Source organism: Aulonocara stuartgranti, assembly GCF_965226115.1.
Source record: "Aulonocara stuartgranti genome assembly, chromosome: 11".
NCBI lineage: Eukaryota > Metazoa > Chordata > Actinopteri > Cichliformes > Cichlidae > Aulonocara > Aulonocara stuartgranti.
The window spans coordinates 32,252,078-32,276,360 of record NC_138947.1 but is presented as its reverse complement, the minus strand read 5'-3'; the positions used below and the strand labels follow the sequence as shown (position 1 = coordinate 32,276,360).

Below are 24,283 nucleotides of genomic sequence, written 5' to 3'. Positions count from 1 at the left end.
CTCATTAGAGAATATCTATACTATAATGTGGAGACCTACCAGAAGGGTGCCCACAACCCACTTTAGGTCCTAACTCAGGCTCTTGGCGTTAACTTCAGTGCCTCATTGAATAGCCTGTCTCTGACCTCACAGTGGTTCTTTAAGTCAATAACTTTTTCATTAAAATGCAGAGGCCACCAGGAATGTGTTAAAAGAAAATTAAAATTAGTCAGGAAAAGGAGAAAATTTGGTGTTTCAATTTCAGCTGTCCTTTGATGTATTTCAGAGAAAAAGCTCAAATGTATTTGAGAAACATTAGGCCATATTTCCCATCTGTTCCCTGTTGGAGTCAGAACTAGACCAGGACTAACACATCCTGACCTTTCTGGTGAACAACTAGTTGACTGGCTGGAGTCTCAGTCCAAATCAAGCAAACAGGGCATGAAGTTGGGCTGAAGCATGAGTCAGAGCTAAAAGTACCACACCAGCTGTGGTACTGTTTGCCTAGCTTGTTTCCTCTGTGCACAGGACCAAATCTGGACACGAAGCAGGAACAGATTAAAATGTATATTTTAGCCAATAAAAGAATTATTGAAACATCATAGAAGCTAGAAAGAAAATAACATGATAACCAAATACTTTGGTTAGTATCCTTAAATTATTTGGGGTTTTTTTTTGGAAACCCACAATAAATATTTCACATAATCATAGTTGGCATTCATTTAGGCCAGTGGTCTTAATGGTGCTAATCAGCATCCTGGTTCAATATGACTGTGGTCACAGCTATATTTAGACAAGTACAGCTGGGGTTATAGCTATCGAGCTTTAACTGCTGCTTTAGGCCACACATAACCACAAAAATGCATATACCTGTCCAGACACAAATAAATAATGTTGGCAAAAGTGCACATACATCTGCATGCAAACACATGGTGAAACACAAGCTCTGTAACACTATAAACCAGTACGAGCAGGTTAGTGGGCCAGAGCATAATGAGCAGGAGTAATGAGGCTACAGCTGACAAGGGCTGCTGCTCTAACAACCTGCAACTGGAGCAGTTATAAAATTAGGTGCCAACACTTAAGGCTGAAAAGATGCACTATGCTAAGCATCTATAATACTGAAAGGAAGCATGTTCTTCAACCAGAGCGAAACAAGGGGAAAAGAGAAAAAGAACAAGAAAAACACGATTAAGCCATGCAGAGAACACAAAAAAGAACAAGGGGAAAACAACAAGCATATGTGGCATAAGAATACAGACTTGCAAGTCTATGTTATTCTCCAGGTAAAATAATACATTAAATGGGAGTCTCATTAAAGGAAGTATGTGGAAAAGCTCCAGTACAAACTCAAGCAGGAATAGATTATGTAACTGATATGTTGTTGCTTTGTACTTTTACAGAAATAAATGAAGGTAGCATAATTAAAGAAAGCTGGTTTGTGTTGCATAAATGTTCAGTAATTGGTTCCAATCCTGATATGTTGGCATTGGTGAAGATGTTTCGAAAAAGACAATAAGTGAGAAATACAAAAAAGCAAGTCCTCATGTTACAAGAAAATTCATTTTTTAAAGATCAGCATCTTGTGAGATTGAAGGACTATTACCAGGTGCAGCTGGTCCTAATGGTTTACATAGTGTCCCAAAATACAAGCTTGGAACCTGCGCACAGTTTCCAGAACCTACATTTTCTTATTACTCATATCCTGTACAGTACCAAAAATCAGTTGCCTCACTCTTTCCAAAACACAACAACATAGACAGCTGTGGGTTCTGGGACATCAGCAGTAAATGTGGAGCAAGGTGTCTGGTCTCTCCATAGACCACAGAAAAAGAAAAAGGCACACTCGCACAGAGACCCATCCCTGGCACAAAGGCATTTTTTTTTCTCCAAGGGGGCTAAATGGGAAATTACTCATAAAAACCTTCACCAATATAAGCTGTTAAAAGTGCAACATGATGAATGTTAAATTAAAGGCAGTTTAAAAAAAATGCAAATAGGACCATCAATTAACTTTCCACAAGGCTGACAATGTGAGACTTTCTCTTGACTTTAACTTATCTGAACCTATTTTCAAAGTCCACAGTAACACCAATGCAATCCATTACGGGCTGACATATTTGTCTGATAGATACAACAGATAGCCACTGTCCTGAGACCAGTTATCTAAAGTTTCTTCAAATCATTCACTGCCACACCTCACCTTAATTAACCAATACAAACATTTCCCAACTCAACTAGTTGACAAAATCCTCTACTACTATTTCCAGAGCTTCTATGGAGGGATTTAGACTCCAGGTGGAGGGAAGGGAAGACTGACAGCTTGTACCTTTTGTCCTTTTTTCAGACTGATCTAAAGTACTGGAGAATTCCCAATCTCTCCGAGCCAAGGTCACTGACCCCCTCTTGAAAATAACCAGAGTGACTTATGGGCTGCTCTAAAGTCCCCTCTTTTATCATACTACAAAAGACACACTACAGTGTCTTGCAAAGCCTCCAAACGAAGATTATAAATCATGTAAGCACTTCACACTGAACAAAAACACCTAAGTGACCAACTGGGGAGGAGGGGGAAACTTTTTATCATTTTGCCACCCGGAGGTCAATTGGGTTAAATGGCTAGCATCTAAAGAGACTGAAAAAACACTACTACAGAAAAGTGATCCAGTCAAACGTGAATAAATAAACCTCTTGAAAAATGATAGACAAGAAACTCATTTAAAGGTACCGTTAACTCTCATAATTCTTTCCAGCAATTCATTTTATTGACCGTACATGGTCTATGTCATTGTTCTTATGAGAAATGTAGCTGCAGCTGCAGCTAAGCCTCATGTAGAAAGAAAACCTAAATTATATTTTTAGCAAAACGAGGTCCAACTTACAACTTGGTGATATAATTTGAAAAATTTTATGTCCCTTAAAATTTATGTATGATTATGACTTGAATTTTGATTTAAACTGGGCTCTGGATTCCTCAGTTGTGCAGATATATAGTTAGTGTAAGGAAATATTTTAAATTAAATAATCTCTCCATCATATAGTGAGGTTACACATTATGCGTGACGAGGAATTTCTTTTAAAGTTCTGGTGTTGCATTGCCTTCACCTTCCTTTGCACCATATTCAAGGTATTTTCAAGTCTGTCTTATGTTGATTTGTAACAATCAGCATTCTGTAACATAGCCAGCGTCTTTAACAGCTATGCAGAGGGTCAGCGAATGAGTTAGCGGTAGACGTGGACTGTACGTGTAGCCACGGCTCAAAGTTTTGCAGTTCCTTTGGGTCAAAGGTGTTCAGTGTGTGCATTTCTCAGTCACTGGTCCTGAACAGTCGAAACTCTTCACAGAACCCAACACTCTCTTTCGTCTCTCACACATAGACACAGATGCAGCCCTCCCGTTCCTCCCATCTGGAGCACCCCTGACCCAAATCACACACGTATGCACACAACCTCACATGGACACACATGAATACATGCACTGAGATCCATTCTCAGGAGAGGGCTTCATTACACAGGGATTACTAAAAGAAATGTTTTAATCAAGTTGTGCAGACAGCTGCAGACCGCAAGGCGAGAAAATGGCAATGACGTGGTTCATCAGGCGTTAAAGGAAAACATATCAAGAGGCCTGTGTATGTGTTTGCATAATGGGGGGTGTGTGTGTGTGTGTGTGTGTGTGTGTGTGTGTGTGTGTGTGTGTGTGTGTGTGTGTAGCTTCCTGCCTCTGTCCAGCTGTGGTAGACATGCGGTTTTTGTCAAGGACACAGATAGATAGAGATAAGAGAATCTCAACCTACAGACTGCAAACCTAATAGCATATTTATGCTATACAGATTCTGCTTTGGACTGTCCTTTTATTGTAACATCTGCAGCAGTCAATAAAGCACTGCTTTTCCTCTCACAATCCTTTTGTAACCCAAGTGAATGGACCACCTCCTCTCCTCCATTGTCTTTGACCTTCATGCGCATGACAAGAAGGAATACCAGTTTTTATTATGCATTTTTTTTTTAACTCCACGCTTCTTAGCTAAATAAAGCTTAGACTTTATTATGGCGACACCATTCATTACTCCAAGCCTTATTACTACTTGTAGTTTTCTTCTCGTGCAGTAAAAAGTGAACGAGCTTCTTTCTAGGAAGCAGTGGATCAGTATTATGGGCTGGTGAGGAGGAAAGGACAGTGGAATGCACACCACAGTAGATGATAATCCACTCAGAGCTGATAATCCATGTATCCTTCCCCATTTCCCACTGTTTTCCCTCCCTCAAGCTTCAGTTCCTCAGATGACTAATTCAGGAATTAATAGAATCTCTCAGTCAACTGAAAACATCTACAGCTGCTCCTGAATCCACCATCTTAGACCTCATCTATATATACAAATAAAGTTTGTGGTTAAGTTTAAATTCAACAGACATTCTTGGACTGCAAATTATTGTTTCTTGAAAGCATAACATGTCCTTTAGCGCTGGTTCTAAACCCATGTTGATTTAAGCCACCAAATGACACTTGCAATCACAGGGGTAAGTATATAGTGAATATGATTATACTACGACGGACCAGTTTGACTGTCAAGACCGGCACACAAGTCTTGCATTTGCCAATACCATACCCTTAATACAACGTTCTTCAATACATCCACTGATCTCCGTCAGCTAGAAAACCAAATAAAAGCATCTGAAAGCAGATGCAGAGGAGAAAAAATCCTTACCACAAAGTTGGCCAAAGAAGTTTATAGACTGTGCCACAAGAAATATGATGTTTGACCCTGCAGCTCACAATCCTTTACAGTCAGATGCTTCAGAGTTAAAAGTGGAACAATATTACATCATATGTCATTCCAGGCTTTTAATGCACACCTGTTAATACATAAAGACTACTTTGTTGCAGTTTATGCCCACGTCCATTCGACTTCAACATGTGAAAATGTTCGGAAAACATTTCCATGTTTCTGCAAGAACAGGGAGCATGTGTTGCCTTGTTGAGCCAAATGAATTCCCCACTGCTCCCGTGGCCTCCGAACTACAACTCAAAGCTGAGCATGACCACAGGAACCACATGCTGATTTGAGGTCATTCAATTATCCTACACCATACAGTGACAGCTCACTATAACATTAACCCTGCCCACACAAAAACCTTGATGAGCAAGGTCTTAACTGAGGCCCTTTTAGTGATTCCTTGATTAGGAAATCAACGCTTCTCAAAGGTTAGTGGAACAACACAATGGTTGATGCAGTAGCTGCATGTATGACATCATACAAAAATCATTATAATTTGTAATTAAAATGTATACTCAGAGCACGCAAATGTGTTTTTCCCCAACCAGCAGCAACTCCCAAATCAGTCTTCTTTAGCCAAAATGATTAACCAGTTCAACTTCTTAATGATATTGTCTGCCAAAATGGCTGTTGGACAAATATAACAGCCACAGTCAATGTTCTCAGCAGTAAATGCTGTTCATGTATATTTGCTAAATTTGAGTTGGATCTCTACTCAAGGACACAGAAAGCATTTGTCCTCCTGTTCTTGGCTGTGCTTGGAGACACAGACCAGGAGCAGCTTGCTATGACTAACTATGAACAGGAGTAATGAGGCATTACAATCACACCAGAAGCCTCATGCCTCAGATGCCTCAAGCAGCCTTCATAAATCACAACATGAGCTAATCTAGAGTCTAGACTACTGGTCCAGACATAGTAGTATGTACTTCTCAACTTCACATAAAAACCCTACTGGTAGTGTTAAAAGCTGAACTAACTATTGACAGTGTAATAGACTTGGACCAATAATTAGATATCAAGGGAAAACCAACATTCTTTTCTATTCTGAACCGTTTGCAAAGTAACTCAGCTTTCTGTGGCTATATAACATGCACCTGTAATGTCACATACTTTAGGAAATTATCCCCTAAGAAATAGCTGAACGAGTAACAGGGGCTGCTAAAAATGCCACATAAAAGCTGGCATGGGCTTGAATTATGGCCTGCAATGCGACGAACCACACTAAGCTGCTGCTGGTTTGTTGCTTGGTTGGTTGGTGGGCCCCGGCCTTGGCCTGTCTCCATATGTTGCTGCAGTCAGGTGGCCCTGCATAAGCAATATTATATGGTGTGAGCTCAAGTGTGTGTGTGTATGTGTGCTCATGTGTCTGAGTTAGGTTAGGTTTTGGAGAGATCGATGCAGGTGGCACTTCTAACATTCCCTTCCTCCTCCCACTCTTTTTCTATCTTGAATAACAGCTTTAATAGCCAAACCAATTGAGACATGCTGCAGAGTCCTTGTGAAGTTGGGGGCCAATATATTGGCTTTCACTGAACAACCCGACGCCTCTCGGCTGCTCCTTAATTTACCAGGACTAAAAGTGCATTTTAGAGGGTTTTTGGCTTTTGGAAATCTAATGATTTTAATTTGATTAGTTCATGCTAGTGTATATTCATGAGCATGAACTTTAGATAGAAAGCACTTAGAAACAGTGTAGAAAAAAGTGCTTGTGCGAATGGGTGTGATTGAGTGAAAGTACAAGCTGTGTAAAGCACTTTGAGTGCTCAGATTGAGTAGAAAAGCGCTATATACCAGTCTATTTACCATTTACCATATTAAGAAGAGAGACGTGTTCCACAGTTCTTTGCATGAGTTTGATAGATTGCAAAGTTTAACAAAAAAGTTTAGAAAAAACAAATGTGACTTGACCTTTGGATGCTCTTCTTCTCAGCTATGTTCAGCTGTGCTGAAAACACAACACCTAACCCTTATTACAGTTTGCATTTTCTAATTAGCTCTTATTTCTTAATTTTGAGTTAGTTTACCTTTTATTGATATTAGTTGTAGTGTCTATAATTATAATTATTTGTCAAGGGCAAAGTATTACAAAGTATTAGTATTAACTATGACGATGCAGCAGAGATTTTAATTTCTTAAAGTGGACCGGAAGAAACAGCTGATTTAATCATATGAAGTGGACCAATGTATATGGTAGGAGATCAACCTTAATGAGTGACACATGCTATATATGCAAAAGCTTTCTATTTGTATTCTCTTCAGGTGGGTAAAGTTTGTGGTGCCATCTTTAAAGACATTATCTCAGTGTTTCAGCCAGCACCTACTGTAAGAATTTAGCTCTACACCTCAGCCTGAAATCAAGTGACAGTGATCAAGTAGACCTAAGCTTAATGTTTACCAATAAGACAGCATTCACAAGTAGTTATATATTACTCATTAATGGTGTCTAAACACACTTTGTCAATGTTAGGAAAACCAACAGACCAGTTTTTTTGTGCAGTTTTCAACCTATTCAGTTCAATCCAACATTTCTACACTAACACAACAAAAATTCCTCCATAGCATTAAGCCAAGTGTACAAGGCTAAAACAACACAAGTGAGTGCCCATCCTAAGTAATGCTGACAAGAAAGGTTGTACCAACCACCTGGATACTTCTTGGACGTTTCAACCAACAAAACAAGAAGACATTTGGCTGCCTTCATGTTAGGTGATTTCAGCATGGAAAACTACAAGGTCAGAGTCTGCTGCAGAGCAATTATACTTTCCTAAAATTTCATTGTATTTAAAAACTGCAGAGACAAAGTCCCAGAGGTCTTGCATACATATAACCCCATGCCCAACGAAATCCAAGGCAGACGGGGAGAACATGTCAAGGCAGTGTAATTTCCCCAGTAAAAGCCCCTTGTTACCAACTGTGAGAAGTGGGAGCCTTTGTGGTGAGACTGAAGGAAATCTGAGCTATGCACTCATCGGCCAGCTCATCAGCAGACGTGCGTGGTCTTCATAGACACTCAGTGTCCCTCAAATCTCCCATGATTACCTGGCAGTCATACATACTTAAGCAAGAGCTGGCTGCCTACTGGCACCTTGAGGGTGTGTATGTGTCTCCTACTCACAGACAATGCTCCACACTTTCTGTTATTTTAAACTTCAGCATGTATAGCTCTGCTCAGTGTCTGGTCAGAGACGAGAACATCTTGGAAAGGGATATTGTTAAAGTTGCATCAGCTACGACAAGCCCTCCCAAAACAAATACCAGCGAAGTTAATTTAAACACTACCACCTGGTGGAGTGCATCTTCTGGGTGCCATACTGACCCAGTGTATCACTCTTGGGCTCAGCTTTTTCTGTTGTAAAGGGAAACCTCAAGCTTTTCAGGTTTCCATGAATGCATACAATCTATAACACAACTTTGCCGTTACAAGTTGTATGAGTTTTAATTTGAGATGGGGCAAGAGTTTAAACACTCTGAGGCCAGAGGTCAAATGAAATTAAGACCAACTCTCAGTCAGTGACCATTTCTATCTTTTCATTCTGACCCATAAACGAGTATTTAACATTATGAAAGCGACAGAAAAAAAAGAAAGAAATGGAAACATTAATTCATTTTTTGACTATTCAAACATTCCAACTGTGAGCAGTTAAACAACCACTCGCATATATCTCTTCTAACTACTGTCTGCACTCTGTCAAACCTGTTCTTCATCATTCTTCTAGGAGCAAACTATCACATTGTGTTTATTAGTTTCTGACTTGCAATACACAGGTCAAGAGGCAGGCTTTCTTGCCTCTTGCTTAGACGAACAGGGTCAAATAGAAGTCACATTACCTCTGAAATGACAAAACTAACAACACTAAGCAGCAAATCCAGCCCATCTAAAATACAGTGAGTGACAGTAAAATAGACAACTGTTTAAAAAAAAAAGAAAAAAAAAGTGAAAGTTGTTTGGTAGCAGATATACTGAAGTGCCTGGAAACGAGGTTAGTAAAAGTCAAAACCATCTGCAGCTCCGACAGGTTTAGATCTCAACTAATTGGGGTAAATCGGCTTCTAAGCTTGTGTTCTTGCACAGATTTCCTACTATAAACAATTAATTTGCGTAGACAAGTGTTGCATGAACAGTATATCTTGGTGGGGACTTTAACCTGACTCTACTCTAACCCATGCGAGCTTGTGTGGGTTAAGGCTTGGTTTTAGAATTGTGGTTAGAATCAGGTCATGACTTTGTTTCTTTAGATCATAGCATGATGTACTGCCTTTCGCCTGCTTCACTTTGCCAGACAGGTTCTATTTAAGTGATTCCTTGATTCATCGAATCTAGCAGTAATTAGGCTTCAGTGTGGGAAGTGAAACTGAATCATAATCAGAATATTTTATTAATATCTAAGGAAAGGGCCAGGTGATATTGGATAGGACTCTTAATTTTAATTAAGAAAATCATCAGTTAAAAACTGCATTTTGTATTTACTAAAGTTATCTTAATCTAGAATTAAAATTTGATAATCTGAAACACATGACCAATATGCAACAAAATTAGAAATGAAATACAAAGCACTATGTATCTTCAAATTCACGATGTCACTGGAAGCCCAAACCGGGAAATATTTATAGTGACTGACAATTGTGTGAGGCAAAAAAACCCTGATTTTTAATGCACTGCCACAGCATATATGATGACATGTACCACAGTTCAGGTCAACTGCACCAAAGGTTTGCCCTCAGAACACTGTTAGTAATCCTGGGGGATCAATTCACGGTGTCCAACATGATTGATGAAAAAGTGACAGGGATGCTCCTGGCTGCATTTATGACCTGGAAAAGCCTACTGTTCTGGTGCTCATCTTCATCTTTATTTCAGCTATACAATTGTAAATTTTCAGTGTACAGAAAAAAAAAATCTGTTTGGTTTCTGGATTACAGCCAGAGATTCAACTCTCATCAGCTCAACTTGAAGCTTGGGTTAGTTTGACACAAGTTGATAATTGTCCTTTTTGCAAGTTTGAACTTCATGAAAATTAAATATGTATGAGGAAGTAGCAGGACTTCCAGGAAGTCATCTAACATCAGCAGGAGTGCTACAGGTCAAGTACTACTGCATAAGGATACCTTTCAGCCATTTAGGAGATAGTAACTACCTTTAAACAAGGCAATGATTTTGTTTTTTATCAGCAGAGCTGAGGAGCTTTATGACTGAACCTCATGACTAATAGCATTAATAGAGTTGTAGTTAAAAAACTGTTTATTTACCTTAAACACAGAAAAACTAAGAACTGTAAATTATTCCCCCAATTCTGTCTACAGTCTCCAAATAGAGTGTTTAATGCTGTACCAACAGTTCCTCTTCCTTTCCATCTTTACTACTCTCACCGCTCAAATCCAAATGTGTCCAACTGTTCCATCCTCAAACTCTAAACATTGTCTCCTTTTCCTTCATCCCTTTTCTTTAACTTCTGAAGTCTCTTCCTCCCGCTAAGAGACATCTCCAATGAGTCATCTGTCTGGTAAACAACCAAAAAAAAAGAAAAAGAAAAAAAAGGGGAGCAACTTTTTCATGTCCCTAGACAACACTGTCTTTCTTCTTCTTGTGTTTCAAAGTAAGTAAACTGTTGCAGTTATTCCACACTGACGGTCGTTCTGTTTTCCCACATGACTGCTGAAAAACTGCCTCATCCATCACTTTAAATACCCTCATATCCACAGCCCACAAGAGATTGCACATCTTTATATATATAGCCATATATGTGTGTGTGTGTAAACATTTCCTATATGTTTTGCCTCCATGATCACACAATACAGAAATGATGCTATCATTATTATGTTAATTTTTTTGTGCCTCACACAATTGTTACAGGCACTGGCCGGTGAAACAATAACATTTCTATTTTCATCATAACTTGAAATATGCCCTGCATGTACACTGGGCTTTTAGCAATTTGCAGACTTAATCAGTTATATAACTGCTAAAAACTCACCACAATGCAGGCAACTGAATCAGTTTTCCATAGAGTGCAGTACTAAACGAAGGGATGATGGGGATGAGAGGTAAAAAAGATCCTTTATCCTGGCATGTCAACCCTGCCTGGAACCCAAACACCTGCAAAGACATAAAGGCAAAGAAATGAAGGGAGAAGACAGAGGGGAACTAACACGCTGAAAAAACACTGAGGAATTCACAAATACATTGGGAGAAAAAAAGAAGATGATCATGTGATAGGATCACACCAGCACACACCAGACCCATAACATGCAGACCAAACCCACAGTCAACCTTGGCCTTCATTTTGACCTTAAATATTTGTGACATTATTTCATCGACAAGTCTCCATAGACAGACCTATAAAAATGTGTCAAGGTACTCAAAAGCACATGTGTGGTAGTCCTTGTTACAGTAGGCTTCTCCACAAAATTTGCACTGATTAAATCTATATTCAGTCAGCCAAATAGCCCACATTTTTCCAGCATGGAGAAAGTTTTGGTTTGTCTTTTGTCCCCTAATTATAAGATTTAAATAAGATGCTGCATGATTTCATAATTATTAAATTATGGAAAAAGTACTTCTAAAGTAGGTGGCAGAGGGTGTCTCTAGGAGGAGGTTATGACAGTTTTACCAGCACCAGATATACTATCTTGGCTGGAATTTCTTTTTTTAAATGTCCAGTTTGGTGGACTTATGGCCCCCAATACAATCCAGACACTCTTTAATGAGAACACATTTAATATACAGTATTTAGCATATTTAACACCCCAACTTTCATTTCCTTTGACCCTTACTACACAATTTTGAGACAATCTTGGACATTGCAGCACTATCCCGCTGAACATAATCTGTCCATATGGAACTGTATACCAGCCACAGTACTCCTCTCACAACAACAGCTGGTTTTACAAAATAAAAATTATAAAAAGGTTTACTCTCTTGAATTTGCATTAAACCCAATTTAACTTTTTAGCCTGTACTTGACCTGTCACAGTTAATGGGGATAGGGTTAATAATGAGTCTTTATCACTTTTTATCTGGCTACAGTAACAAATATATGAATGTACAAAGTAATGTTTTATAAAAAAGATAAAAAATGATAAAGACAGCAACAGTACTTAGAAAAATAAACCACTGTCTAACTCTGCTGTTTGTCATAGCAGGCGTGGGTCTCACAATCTCATTCTCATTATCTAAGCTCCTGGAAGCCACATATAATATACTCCCAGCCCAGTGTTTACATACTGTTGATAGCACATGGTGGTAAAGTCCTGTTTAATATTGGAGGTAAGAGATGATGGCTGGGCCTAGCTGTCCAGCATCCAGCTGCTGTAATGGTGTACTAGATCATTTTTCTGTGTAGATCAACAAGCCAGCAGACAAAATGCTGGAAAACAATAATTTATTTATAATAGGACAAATGGCCTATGGCTCTAATATATCAATTACTAGATAAAGATGTAGACATAAAAAAGTCACATTTAAATTCAATTGCCCACACAAAACACTCAGCTTTCTATTGGAAACTAGATTTCTGATCGCTATTCAGCAGTTTCAGTCCCGATTCAAATAAACCAAACTTTAACATGACCATTAACTTCTGTGGTCTCTTGTTAAGCAACCAGACTGACTTAAAGCTTTTGCCTGCAATCATGTAAAAGTAGGACAATGGCTAACACTACCCTCAACACAGATACCTAAGCTCTGACAGCCAGCGTCAATAAAACACAGATTTAGATAAGCCTTAGTTTATACCCTTTTCAAATCACTTCCTGAATTGGGTGAATTGTAGCTAGAATGACCTCCACCCTGTCATGATCCCAGTGCAAAAACCCAGATGGAGACTGAGAACCTTAATGGTTACAGACAACGATTGGCTGATTGGTCACAATGATCCTTGGCCACTGACCAGATGACTGTTAACCCTGCAGTGACCCTGTGATAAGGACTACCAGCATGACGTACAGTAAACATCCTGCCTTAAAAACACACTGAAGCAATACCAGGCCAGAATGAAAAGATGACAAATTACACCCAATCTATTATCCAAACTCCCTAAAAAGTTGATTGGATTCTTTAGCAAAATCCTTTCTTTATTTTCTTTTGGAAATGTGTACTCAATGACAGACTAAGGACTTCAGGTAAACTAAAAATCAGAGGTTACAACCTGAAAACAAACCTAAAACAAAGTGTTTAAATTTATTTTACTTTAGCCATAGATTACTGGACATGGATAACTCTAGTATACAGGTTAAGAAGTCACACTTAGGTAGAAAACTACTATTTTCTGGAATGTTATATGCAGTTGTTTATTGCTCATCTTATGATGCTAGGCAACATGATAAAAGCTTGGCTGACAAATAATCTTGTCCCGTGGTTTAAAACGATTAAGAAAATGAAGCTTTTGTCTTTTGGTCCCAACTTCAAATTATAGTACTACCAACTTTAAATTTCAGTGACAGTGAATGTTATATTTTCATCTTCAAACTAGCAGCTAAAATTGTAAAACCTTTATAGTAACAGGGGAATGTCACAGCTGCTTAATACAAGTCTCTTGCACCCTATTAGTTGGCAGATGAAGCAGACCAGAAATGTACTGGTGCTCATCAGGAAACTGAGTGCTGAGATTTTTATGACCAGGTGAAAAGGGTCATCAAGGTCATTAAAGAGGTTGGCCCGATCATTTCAAAGGGAAGATAAGATCACAACTGTGACTGACCAATTAGCATGCTATTGTGCACAAAAATCATACTCTAATAAATAGTAGATGCATCGTTTTGTTCAAACTGAAACATAATAAACAGAAAGACAAATGTATAATAAAATAAAATGAAAATACCAACAGAATCAAACCAAATGAGTCCTGGCACAGTACTGGTTTCCATATTTAAAATCATGAGACAAACAAGAGAACAAGTGTGCAATTTAAAACTGTTTTATTCAACTATAGTTTTTGGGGGGGGTTTGATAGCAACTGACATTTGCTTAGTTTTCATATATTGTTAATGAGCCTGATTGCCTTTAACTTAGCATCAACTGTGTCCTTAATGGCAACAAGAATGATCTTAATCTGAATCAAATTCAATTTCCCTTATATAGCACCAAATCACAACAATCAGATGACCTCCTGTGTTGAAACACTTGGTGACAGTAGGAAAGAAAAACACCCTTTTAACAGGAAGAAAATTCCAGAACCAGGCTCAGGGAGGGGCACCCATGTGCCACTACTGGTTTGGGAGTGAGGAGAAAGAATACTATAGAGTGCAGAATATTCTCATACTTGCCTTGAGGTAGAGGTGTGCATAGCAGTGATGTAGCAGGTTGTCAGAAGGCTGGCTGAGACTGCTGACAGTGGTTACCAGCTCTGGGGCATACATTGGCACAGAGTGTTCAAAATTCACCTTTTCCACTTGGAACTGTACTGAAGGTAGTGGGCGCACTGGCTGAAATTCTGCCACAGAGACCAGACATGGTGCCACCTGGACAGTTGAAAATATAGAAAGGTTTAACAATTATTGTCAGTGACAACAAACATGACACATATTGAACATACTGTTGTCCAAGTCAAAACCAACCAAACAACACCAACACCTGAGCAAAAATACTTCTACTTTGCATTAATTTAAATACTACAGTTTTCTTTTCAGAACAGTAACATCAGCTTTACACTTAACAACTCCTGTTCATCTCCTTCCACCTTTTCTTAATTTCAAACTTGGATTCTCAGTAAGGAGACTTGTCATTAGCCTAGAATGATGCAGCGGCTGTCCCTGTGTGTTTTGTCTTAAAGTGGTGCAGCTGCAGGTGGACTGGCCCAGTCCTCTACCAGCTCAGAAGCGATCAGAGTTCACAGAGCTTTTCCTTAGTTTGGAGAAAATGACAGTCAAAAGCCACCTGCCCTTATTCTTAGATTTTGTCCCCAAGCTAGCCATGCCATGATCAAAGCAATGTCTACTTATGGCTCTGTACCCAGCTATAGTATGCTGAGCAGGCTAGGTTAGTCAATCCTACGTACCTATATTTACCACATTCTGCATGTGCATTTATGTGACCAGGTTTTTGATATCGAGCTAAACAGATGCTCTCACATTATCTTATGGAAGCTATCTCCCTGGTATACAGCACCATACCCTTTGCTTCCCTGTGTGAAAGCACATTCTACCAGGGGAATGGCAACATCACTGGCCCTTTTCATCATTTCAGGGTGTGCATCTATGTCCAACACTATATGTGTTCGACCAAGTGAACTGACTGAAAGGGAAGTGTTGTGTCTATAACTTCTGTTCTCTCAAGGAGAGGAACGAGGTATGACAGCAGGTTGCCCTGTCATGCAGCTGGACAAGGTGAACTGAGGGCTATCGAACTAAGGAATGACTGTGAGGATTGTACATGATCAGGTGGGGCTGTGCATATGCCATCGTAGGTCTTCTGACTTGATCTGGTGTGGTGTGAATTGAATTCACTGTTAGCACTACCTTGTGTCCCATGATGACAGGCATTAGTGTATGTAGGAGGTTGAACTCTGCCATTGAAACAGTGACTGAGACTTGGAACAGAGTGAGACAAGTGAGTCGAGTTGGGATGAATTCCTCCAAATGTGAGATCTCTTCTGGAGTAGCTGGACCACTGTTCTCTTCAGTCATTTCTGGAGAAATAATGCCACAATAACAAGAAACATGTTAGCTTAAAAAAAAAACTTAATATAATGTAGAGATAACATTCTAAATATTAATACTAAAACAGCTGTTTTTCTAACCATAAGAATGCAACCTGTAGTGCATTACATGAAATAATAGTAAGGGAGTGGGATAAGCCAAAGATATTTGGATTCGAGACCAAAACCGTTTTACAGTGGAAAGGGTTAGCTGTAAAGCACACCAATTTCTTTGAGTGGGTGCCGTTCCTCTCCAGCCACTGTGCTCCTCTCATAGCATTAAAACAACGAAAAGGTCTTTTCCAACAAAAACCACCAACTCAAACACTAAATAAAAGAGACGTGGACTATAAAAGTGCTGGCATCTACATGTGCTATTCATTACAATGGCTGTTTCCCAGTAGCATTCTTTTTGAACTATTTCATAAAACCACTCATTCTGTCAATAACCAAAGAAATACCCAAAGAGCCAAGAAAAAAAGCGAAATAAGTCAACGTGAACCAGAGGCTACTAAGATCCATACTCACAGTAAGGACTGACCAGCACAGTGATCCACTACACCAGGGTCAAAGGCAGACCAAACCTGAACCCTATGGCCTTGGGTCTGGTCCCACGTATGGGTCAGTGTCAGCTCTGTGGAGGTTCTGTTGGGCTACATTTCCAACTACAAGGTGGGCTCGGAATTTGATCTCAAAGCTGCTTTGATCTTTGTCCTAAAGCTACAACATTCAGCTTGATCTAGTACTGCTATGTCCAATCAATTCATATGCCAGGGCTCAAGTCAATACCCACAGTGAAAATTTAATTTACAACACAGATGGAACTCCCATGATACACAGAAACATGACTATGGATGCTAAAAATAATGGGAAAAGAAAACATAACATAACATAAGTATATTGTTGTTTAGAAATATCCTGTTCTAGCTCTAGTTCTCAAAGTCCTGTTACTTTTATTGTTCATTTATTGTTTTTAGACCATGTAAAGAACTTTTATCCAAATGAGCAAACTAAATGTAGTTTATCTTCTCAACAGGGCAACATGAAGCCAATTCAGCATCCATAGCTAGTTTGGGAAGGAAAGCTTTTTTTTTTTAGTTCTTGGCAATGAATATAAAAAGGAGAACAGAGAAAAAGGACAGGATAAGATGCTATAGATGCAAACTTTCTCCAATCAATAATACATACTAGATCTAATGTTTCTGACAGAGAAACACAGAGAAAGAGCTTTTATTTAAGGTACCAAACTGTTTAAACTGTTAGGTTCTGCATAGCTAAATTATAATTTATCGTATCAAAATGATGAATGGTTGCTATAAATCCTTCTGTAATAGCAACCTTGACTTCCTCTTATCTACTCTCAATCCCCCCCCCCCCCCCCCCCCCAAGAGGCTCCAACTATACTGACCCTTGAGAGTACAAACACTTATAGAAACAGGAAGGAACACGCTGACCTACTCCGCTTCAGACAAAAACTGCTACAGTAATTACACCATCGTCTATTATCTATCACAGATGCTGAAACAACCGAAACCTACGGATGTTATCATTTCACAAAAATCTTTTGCAAAAGAGTTATTGCTACAGATATTACATACAGACACACATTCCATGTTCTTTCACAACATCCCAGGGATGAGCTCATCAATAGCTGTGCAGGGATGATCACTAACAAAAGGTGTTTGGCTTAACCTCCCTTATGTGGTTCAAAAGGTCACTACTTTCATGTACAGCTGTGTGTTGAAGAATGGGTTGTGCAAGGAAATAACAATGCGATGAGAATATTATAAAGTGAAAACTGTTACAGTTTCTGGTCACTGAAAAGTATGACAAGAGATGTGAGTAAAATACCAGACCAGAGAAGGTATATTTTTTAATTATATATTTGTATAATTTTGATCTCTGACCTCGCTGCGCTTTGCAGTAGGGTTCATACTCGTGGTCCATGGCACAGGTGACCATCTTGAGAATGCGATGGATGGCGCTGCTATGCAACCTGATGTCTAAAGGTCCTACCACCAGCCTCTTGATGGAGGTCTCTTGAACTGCAGGCACTATCTCTTCCATGCTCATCCCAGAGAAATCCTGAGAGCCTACAAGTGGAAATACACATATATACATAACCTGATTAAAATATATAATGTATGTACTTATAAACTTAAGGACTCTTGTCTCAGTCAACAAAATTAAAACATATTTTCAGCTTTCATACATATAAGGTCTGTTTGTTTTACATTAATATTTAGCCAGAAACATTTTCCCATATCTCATTTCTTAATGAAGTATAAATATAGACTATTGTCATCTGGCATAAACCCAAAAAAGATAGATGTAGTGTAATGCAGCAGCAGGAGGCAGCTCACATAGCTGTGACCCACAGAAATGATGAATATTCCAAATGTCCACTTCCCTCCAACAGCTGTCCCTTCATTCATCGCAGGCCCCTGTTCCAGAGGTCCACTTAAAAGACTCAACTCTCTCGCAATAAAAAGGCAGAAATTAAAAATAAAGGAAGGGGGTGGATGAATGGCAGTGAGGGAGGAAAAGGACAAAGGGTCACAACTGGCTTTATTCCATTTACATTCCACCACTGTGCTGAACATTAGTACAGCTCAGAGTCAACAATGCCAATGTAACTCTTTTTTTTTTTTATTTCAAAGCAATGAGGGTGTAACTTCCACTAAATTTTGGAAATTTAAAAAGAGCAACAGGCAATGCCACTTCCCCTTCCCTTCTGTGAGATTTGGTTGCAATGGATTAAGCCTAATATCGACCATATGGCTGCAGTTAGAACGCTCATTGGAATGACGAGGAGGCTGAAATTAGGAGGATTTAGACTATTTAAAAGTGTCTCAATTTCCAAAGATTATAAAAAAATGTTTTTAATCTGCAGCGTGACTCTAATGTGAAGTCAATGGTAAGAGTGACCTGGGTCGGTTACTATTTCAGTTGACTCAGAGTTTATGTTAGACCTGTGGCAATGCAGACTAATTTGTTTAGTTGACACTGGATCTGGTCCGTATCCGTGAAGAACAGAAACACTAACAGAAAAGAAGCATTCCAACTGGCAAGGGTAACCACAGCCATCCCAAAGAGACTGACACTTATCCTGCCGTCAGAAATGACTTTGACAGCTCAGAATGACAGTATCAATGTTTTTTTTAATTTAGATTATTATCTGTAGATGACAGCAGCTGAGGAAACAATAGCCAAGTCATGAAAAGCTAAAATGAAACACAAAAAAGAGGGAGGTACGTAGAACAACACAGGTGACATACTCCATATGAATAAATAAATACCTTTTGAGTTATTGAGTTTGTTTAACCAAAGCCAGTCATTTCTACTTTATAAAGCATGATAACCTAATAGCATTTGCATATCAATCACGGCCAATAAAACTGAGCTATTATATTTTTTCACATTTTAATTAAGAAGTTAGCATTTTGGACTGAAGGACGCATTATTTATCTCTCAATGTGATTGTCAGAAATTCCTAACTTGGAAAAACAACACTTAAAGTTGCAACTAAAGAATGAGGAACGCTGTCTGTCTTAAGGCTTCTGCCAGGAAGAGTGACATCTAATTAGGCAAGAGAGGTCTATTCACTTTCTCAAGAGCTTACAGGTAAAGAGACAGAGGGAAAACAGTGTTTCAACAAGCACCAGGGAGAGAGAAACTCAAATATGTGTCAACACAGACTAAACACTTCTGACAGTTGCCCTCCAGGTAAGTTTAGGGTGAGAGTGAGGACAGAAAGGGTCAAGGACCAGGTGGCTGTGACTGAAACAAGACAAGCTCTTTCTTCAAGTCTCCATGGGGCTTGTTTGACAGGGAGGAGAGACGAAAAGAGATGGAAAGAGCGAAAGAGCGAAAGAAAGAAAGAAAGAAAGAAAGAAAGAAAGAAAGAAAGAAAGAAAGAAAGGGTGAACCAGGCAGAGAAAATGGGAACATGACAGATAAAAAGAAAAAGAGAGAAGAGGTGGCAAGGTGACCAAACAAGCTCTGCAAGAGAGAATGAACTAGAACAATACCTTTGCCACTGCTGTCCTCCATTGTGTAGAGATAATCCATGTAGAAAGCACCGAAACGGTGCATGCCCGCTATCTCTGTATAGGTCTCCTGTCAAACAAAAGTAGAGCTGGGTAAATATCGCAGTAAGGGAGCAAACAAGCAGATAGCCTTAAAGAGTGGCAATGACTGGGGTCAAGGGAGATATGGTGGTGGGGGTCAAATTAGAGATAAAGAGTTACTAAGCACTGATCCACTTAGCTGGATATTTAGAGGGTCTTTTGTTTATTTGTTTGTTTTAGGGAAGTCCGTAATATTACCTGTATTAAAAAGTGCTAACTTAGTCTGGTTTCTTTGACTGATTTTTTCGTGCAAAAAGCAGTACGTTCAGTCATAATAACGACGCTTAAATAAGGAATTGACCAGATACCAAGTCTATTATTTATTGAGTAAAAGGCTACTGATAAAAGAAATTGAAAGTTTCCTCATTCAGCTGGATATATGCCAAAGGAAATATATATCTTATCTACTTGATGATAAGACTTTTTCCTAACAAATCAAAGCTGTATGACTGTGATTACGGTTGATGTGGTCATTATGAAAATTGTGAAATGTTATTCATAATTTATTGTACAAGCTATTAATAGCACACAATGAACCCGTAAGCAAAAAGTCTGCAGAACATAATGAGTTATTCATAATAACAATGAGTTTGTAACTAAGTTACACAACAATTGATTTAATGTTTTAAAAAAAACTATTAAAAAAATTAGAGGAAGACCTCATCAGTTTTGTTTTTTTGACCACACAGGGCCTACAGTCCATGCAAAGAAGAACATAGTGGACACATAAAGACATATACACCCCACTGAGAAAAATCCCAGCTGGTCACATCAAGGCATCACCTGAGTGACAAAGCTAACTACTAAAGCATTCTTACATAGCCATGCTATTTATTTTAGGTCATTATTTACAAATGAAAATGAGATATAGGATAAAAACATCCAATTTATCTCATTTTAACTACCTGGGAGTTAGTGTATCGGTCACGGCTCATCATCATTAGTCTGCAGGTCAAGAACAACTGACCTTGTCTTCCACAGTATTTTTATATTTCTACACCACACTAAACCACTGATAAACAGTCAGAATGAGTGAGCAAGCAGGAAATTGAGAGAAAGAATTACACAGGCCCCCTTTACACATTTAACACCCCACCCCAAACTTGCCCACAGTTTCTCTAAACAGAGATTTCAGACTAGCCTTATCAGACTGGCAGGTTAATGAGTAATATTTATTAGGAGGTCCCTAATAGCTCTTGCATTCTTATGGATCAAAGCCATGCTGGTTTCAAAACCACTAATGAATAAACATTGAAACCTCTGAGTTGTAGGCTTTATGCATGAAGAGATGGATGGCTGGATTTCCAAACAATTGCATCATCGAGGGTCATGAATATTTCAAAGTAGAGTCAACACTTGAGCTGCAAAGGCTGATGAAGTGAGCTGAGAGCTATCAGAATGATGGCTTCAGCAGCACTACTTAGACAACCAAAAGATTCCTCTACTACACTAAATTAGTATTACTATTTTTTAATAGATCAATTACTGCATTTTGTCCATCTATCCCAGAAAAAGGCAGTAATTTCCACTTTGGTTTTTTTTCTGTTGGGGGGGGGGGGCTAATATTTTTGGGTAAAATAGCACAGACTTCTGGTTATTGTGACCTTGTGATTAGCAGCATCCAAGATAAACTCAGCCCTGACTCCATTGTTCTCTGGGCTCCGATAGTCAAAAAGAGAGTTGGTGAGATACGTCATTCCTTTACTACTGAGACTGTCCCCACAGCTGAAGAACACTGCATCCTGTACACAAAATGACAAATTCAAAGACAAATGTGAATAGCAAAGAGGACACGTTTCAGGCTGAAGAAACAATACAATCCATACAACAAACAAAATTCAGAAAGATCTTTTAAAATAAAATGTTTATATACTCATCAAACACCTAAAAAGCAAAATCTGATAATTTATTTCATATTCATAAAAAAGGGAAAAAGCTCAGTTGACCCCATTATTGATTTAATATAGCAAAAATGCTAATTTTGTTAATATATATATTATAACATATTATATTATATTCCGTTCTATATTTTTTTTAAAGGGGACCTTGAATTTGTTTTTTAGTAAAGTTCATCACAATATTTTAACCTCTTCCTGACACTGGAGGCTGCTGGGACATTGCTTGAGTGTTTGGGGCTTTTTAAATTATTTTAATATTTCTCAAAGTTCCTAGAATTTTAACTCTCAGTTAATTTTAATGTGATCTTTTACAAATACTTTGTTCACCTCTTCACGGCGGTTCATGTTTTCCTCAAAATCTCGTACACCCATGATGCTTTTCAGGCAAAGTGCCCGACATCCCACAAAACCGATTTGGCAATCAAAGAAGGGCTCCCCCATCATGAGCACCTGAAATAAAACCCAAAGAAAGACTCAGCTCAGATTTAACACCAAGAACACAGTGGACACAGTGTGCATATTGTGTGTGTGTGTGTGTGTGTGTGTGTGTGTGTGTGTGTGTGTGTGTGTGTGTGTGTGTGTGTGTGTGTGTGTCTTTGTCTTTTAATAGAATAATTGATTATAATCAACAATAATAACTTTACTAAATGATGAGGGAATTTATTTGTTAATCTGCAGAAGTCTCTGCCAAGAGAACACCAGGCATCTATGGGCCTTAAAACAATCCACTGACACCAATGGGAATAAACAACAGAAGACTTCAATAATTCACAGATGTTCTTTGACCAACTTAACTACTAAATTATTATAGATTTTAAATGTATAATGTAGTGTTGACAAAATAGTGGATACCAAGACTTGTCATGCTATACTGGTTTGTGGTTATATTGAGGTTGCGGGCTCATTTTGTCATGATTTAAAAAAAAAAAAAAAAAAAAGCAAGGCAGCTTCTCTTTTCGACTGAGAGTGATGCATATTTCAGTGCAGTAGCAGTCCAGCAGCTACTACAACCACAAAGGTGTGGTTTTCCCTCTTTTCTCTCTGTGTCTTTGCTTTACCCAGCAGATAGCTAAACAGAGAATCTAATAAAACATTTTATGTTTCCCCATACAATTATTATAAGGCCTAGTTTCCCCTTTTTTGCCAGACGCCCCCTTTCCTTTCAACACTCATATTTAGTTCTAGTTCAAGCTGCTCGACTTCTCTCGTTGAGACTAGGCATAAATTATAAAAATTGGAACTGGAAAACTCTGTTTTTCACACCTGGTAGAAATCTCAGGGGCACAAAACCCCTTTCTTACTCCAACCAGGTAATCAGAGAAAAGGGTTTAAAACTATTCTCTATGAGGGAAAATGGGTAAATGATCAGATGTGAGCTTGATTCAGACTCCGGTGTGTGTACAAGAAGCTAAAGATTAGTGAGTTGACAAGGCTTCGTTCATGTACTCATGGAGAGATTTAACAGGAACTTCAGCCAAACTGTGACTAATGAGTAAGTAACTAAATAGTATCTTTACTGATCTTCCCATGCCGTGATAGATAACAAAGTTCAGAGTGGATAATAGTAAATGCCACTGTTGTGGAACAATTCATGGTGGGGGCTGAAATCTACATCAGGATAAAAACGTCACATTTTCCTTAAGAATAAATGCATAGCATTTACTTTCTTTTCTCTCATTTCTACAATGACAACATCAATTAAAAATTACAATATGGAGATAACTGATTAGCTAAAAATTGTAACAGTTTAGTGTAACTGAGTATAGTAAAATTCATATCTATCTCCGTTCAGCCCCACAACAATGCACTACATCACAAATGATAGGGGAAACTATAAACTTACCTCAATCGTGATTCCCTCTTGCTCTAGACACAGGACTTCCTTGGATTTGACCTTTTGAGGACTATAGTAGCTACTCTCTGACTGGGTCTCTGTCAACTAAGAGAAAAATAAAAATAAAAAGACTAAATATAATTTATACATAAACATGAAAAGTACAAGAAAAGAATAATAATTAATTTTTTTCCATCTTCTTTTTTTTTTTTTAATTAAACAGTAATATACTTGGTGTCCCCAAAAAATGAAAGTATTGGATGATGAATACTGATGTCTTAAATAGTTCACCTGCCGTGATTTGGCAGGATCAAAAAAGAACTGCAGCAATAAACTTGAAATAATAAAATTAGATGAGAGAAAGTTTATTCAAAATGTTAGCCGAGGACATTAACGGTTTCACCGACAGTTAAAACAAATGCATGATTTGAAAAATAAGCAAAGGTTTTGGAAGTGTCCGATGTGAAGAACTAGAGAAAAATAATGGTTAAAACCACCAACAACGGCATCCAAACAAGATTTTCTTAGATTAGAGACTAGATGCTAGCTGTAGTACTGTTTGGATTCCAAGAACATTCATCAACCCACAGGACATCCCCTCCTTGCTTTTGGAGGAGACTCTGGCCTTAGTGGGATGACTATAAAACTATGACTAAAGCGATTCACATACCAAGGGGAAAATGAAATGTGCAATTTATTGTATTTGTAAACTGACTATAAAAGGGGAATGGTTCAGCAGAATATTAATTTTGGTTGTTGAGTAATAGTGAAAGTAGAGAGGAAGAGAGAAACTGAGCACCTGGTCAAAACAGACCAGGCTTAAGGGCCACTGGGGAATTTCTCACTCACTTCTTTGGCTTAATAATTCAAACAGTGATGTAGCCTGGCCAGTATGTATGCTGTTTTGGAGTTGAGCACTATGATCACACAGGTGTGAAATATCCCCGCTCTGTGAATACAATCAATGTCTGCCAGCTAAGAATATATGTATTGCACCACACAAGCTCATGAACATATCTCCATATATCTT

General features: G+C 38.5%; 1 protein-coding gene across 3 annotated transcripts in view; it reads right to left on the bottom strand.

Moving 5' to 3' along the window:
* The window catches only part of vps13b (vacuolar protein sorting 13 homolog B), a 297,078-nt gene that overhangs the window by 231,382 nt on the left and 41,413 nt on the right, over positions 1 to 24,283 (bottom strand). For all 3 annotated transcript variants that reach the window (XM_082550699.1, XM_082550697.1, XM_082550698.1), the window contains exons 9-16: positions 23,263 to 23,358; positions 21,747 to 21,869; positions 21,126 to 21,263; positions 19,423 to 19,510; positions 17,299 to 17,484; positions 15,213 to 15,382; positions 14,022 to 14,216; positions 10,733 to 10,854 (exon numbers count right to left, since the gene is read on the bottom strand). In XM_082550699.1, the coding sequence (XP_082406825.1) occupies positions 10,733 to 10,854; positions 14,022 to 14,216; positions 15,213 to 15,382; positions 17,299 to 17,484; positions 19,423 to 19,510; positions 21,126 to 21,263; positions 21,747 to 21,869; positions 23,263 to 23,358 (1,118 nt within the window). The remainder of the gene's footprint in view (positions 1 to 10,732; positions 10,855 to 14,021; positions 14,217 to 15,212; positions 15,383 to 17,298; positions 17,485 to 19,422; positions 19,511 to 21,125; positions 21,264 to 21,746; positions 21,870 to 23,262; positions 23,359 to 24,283) is intronic.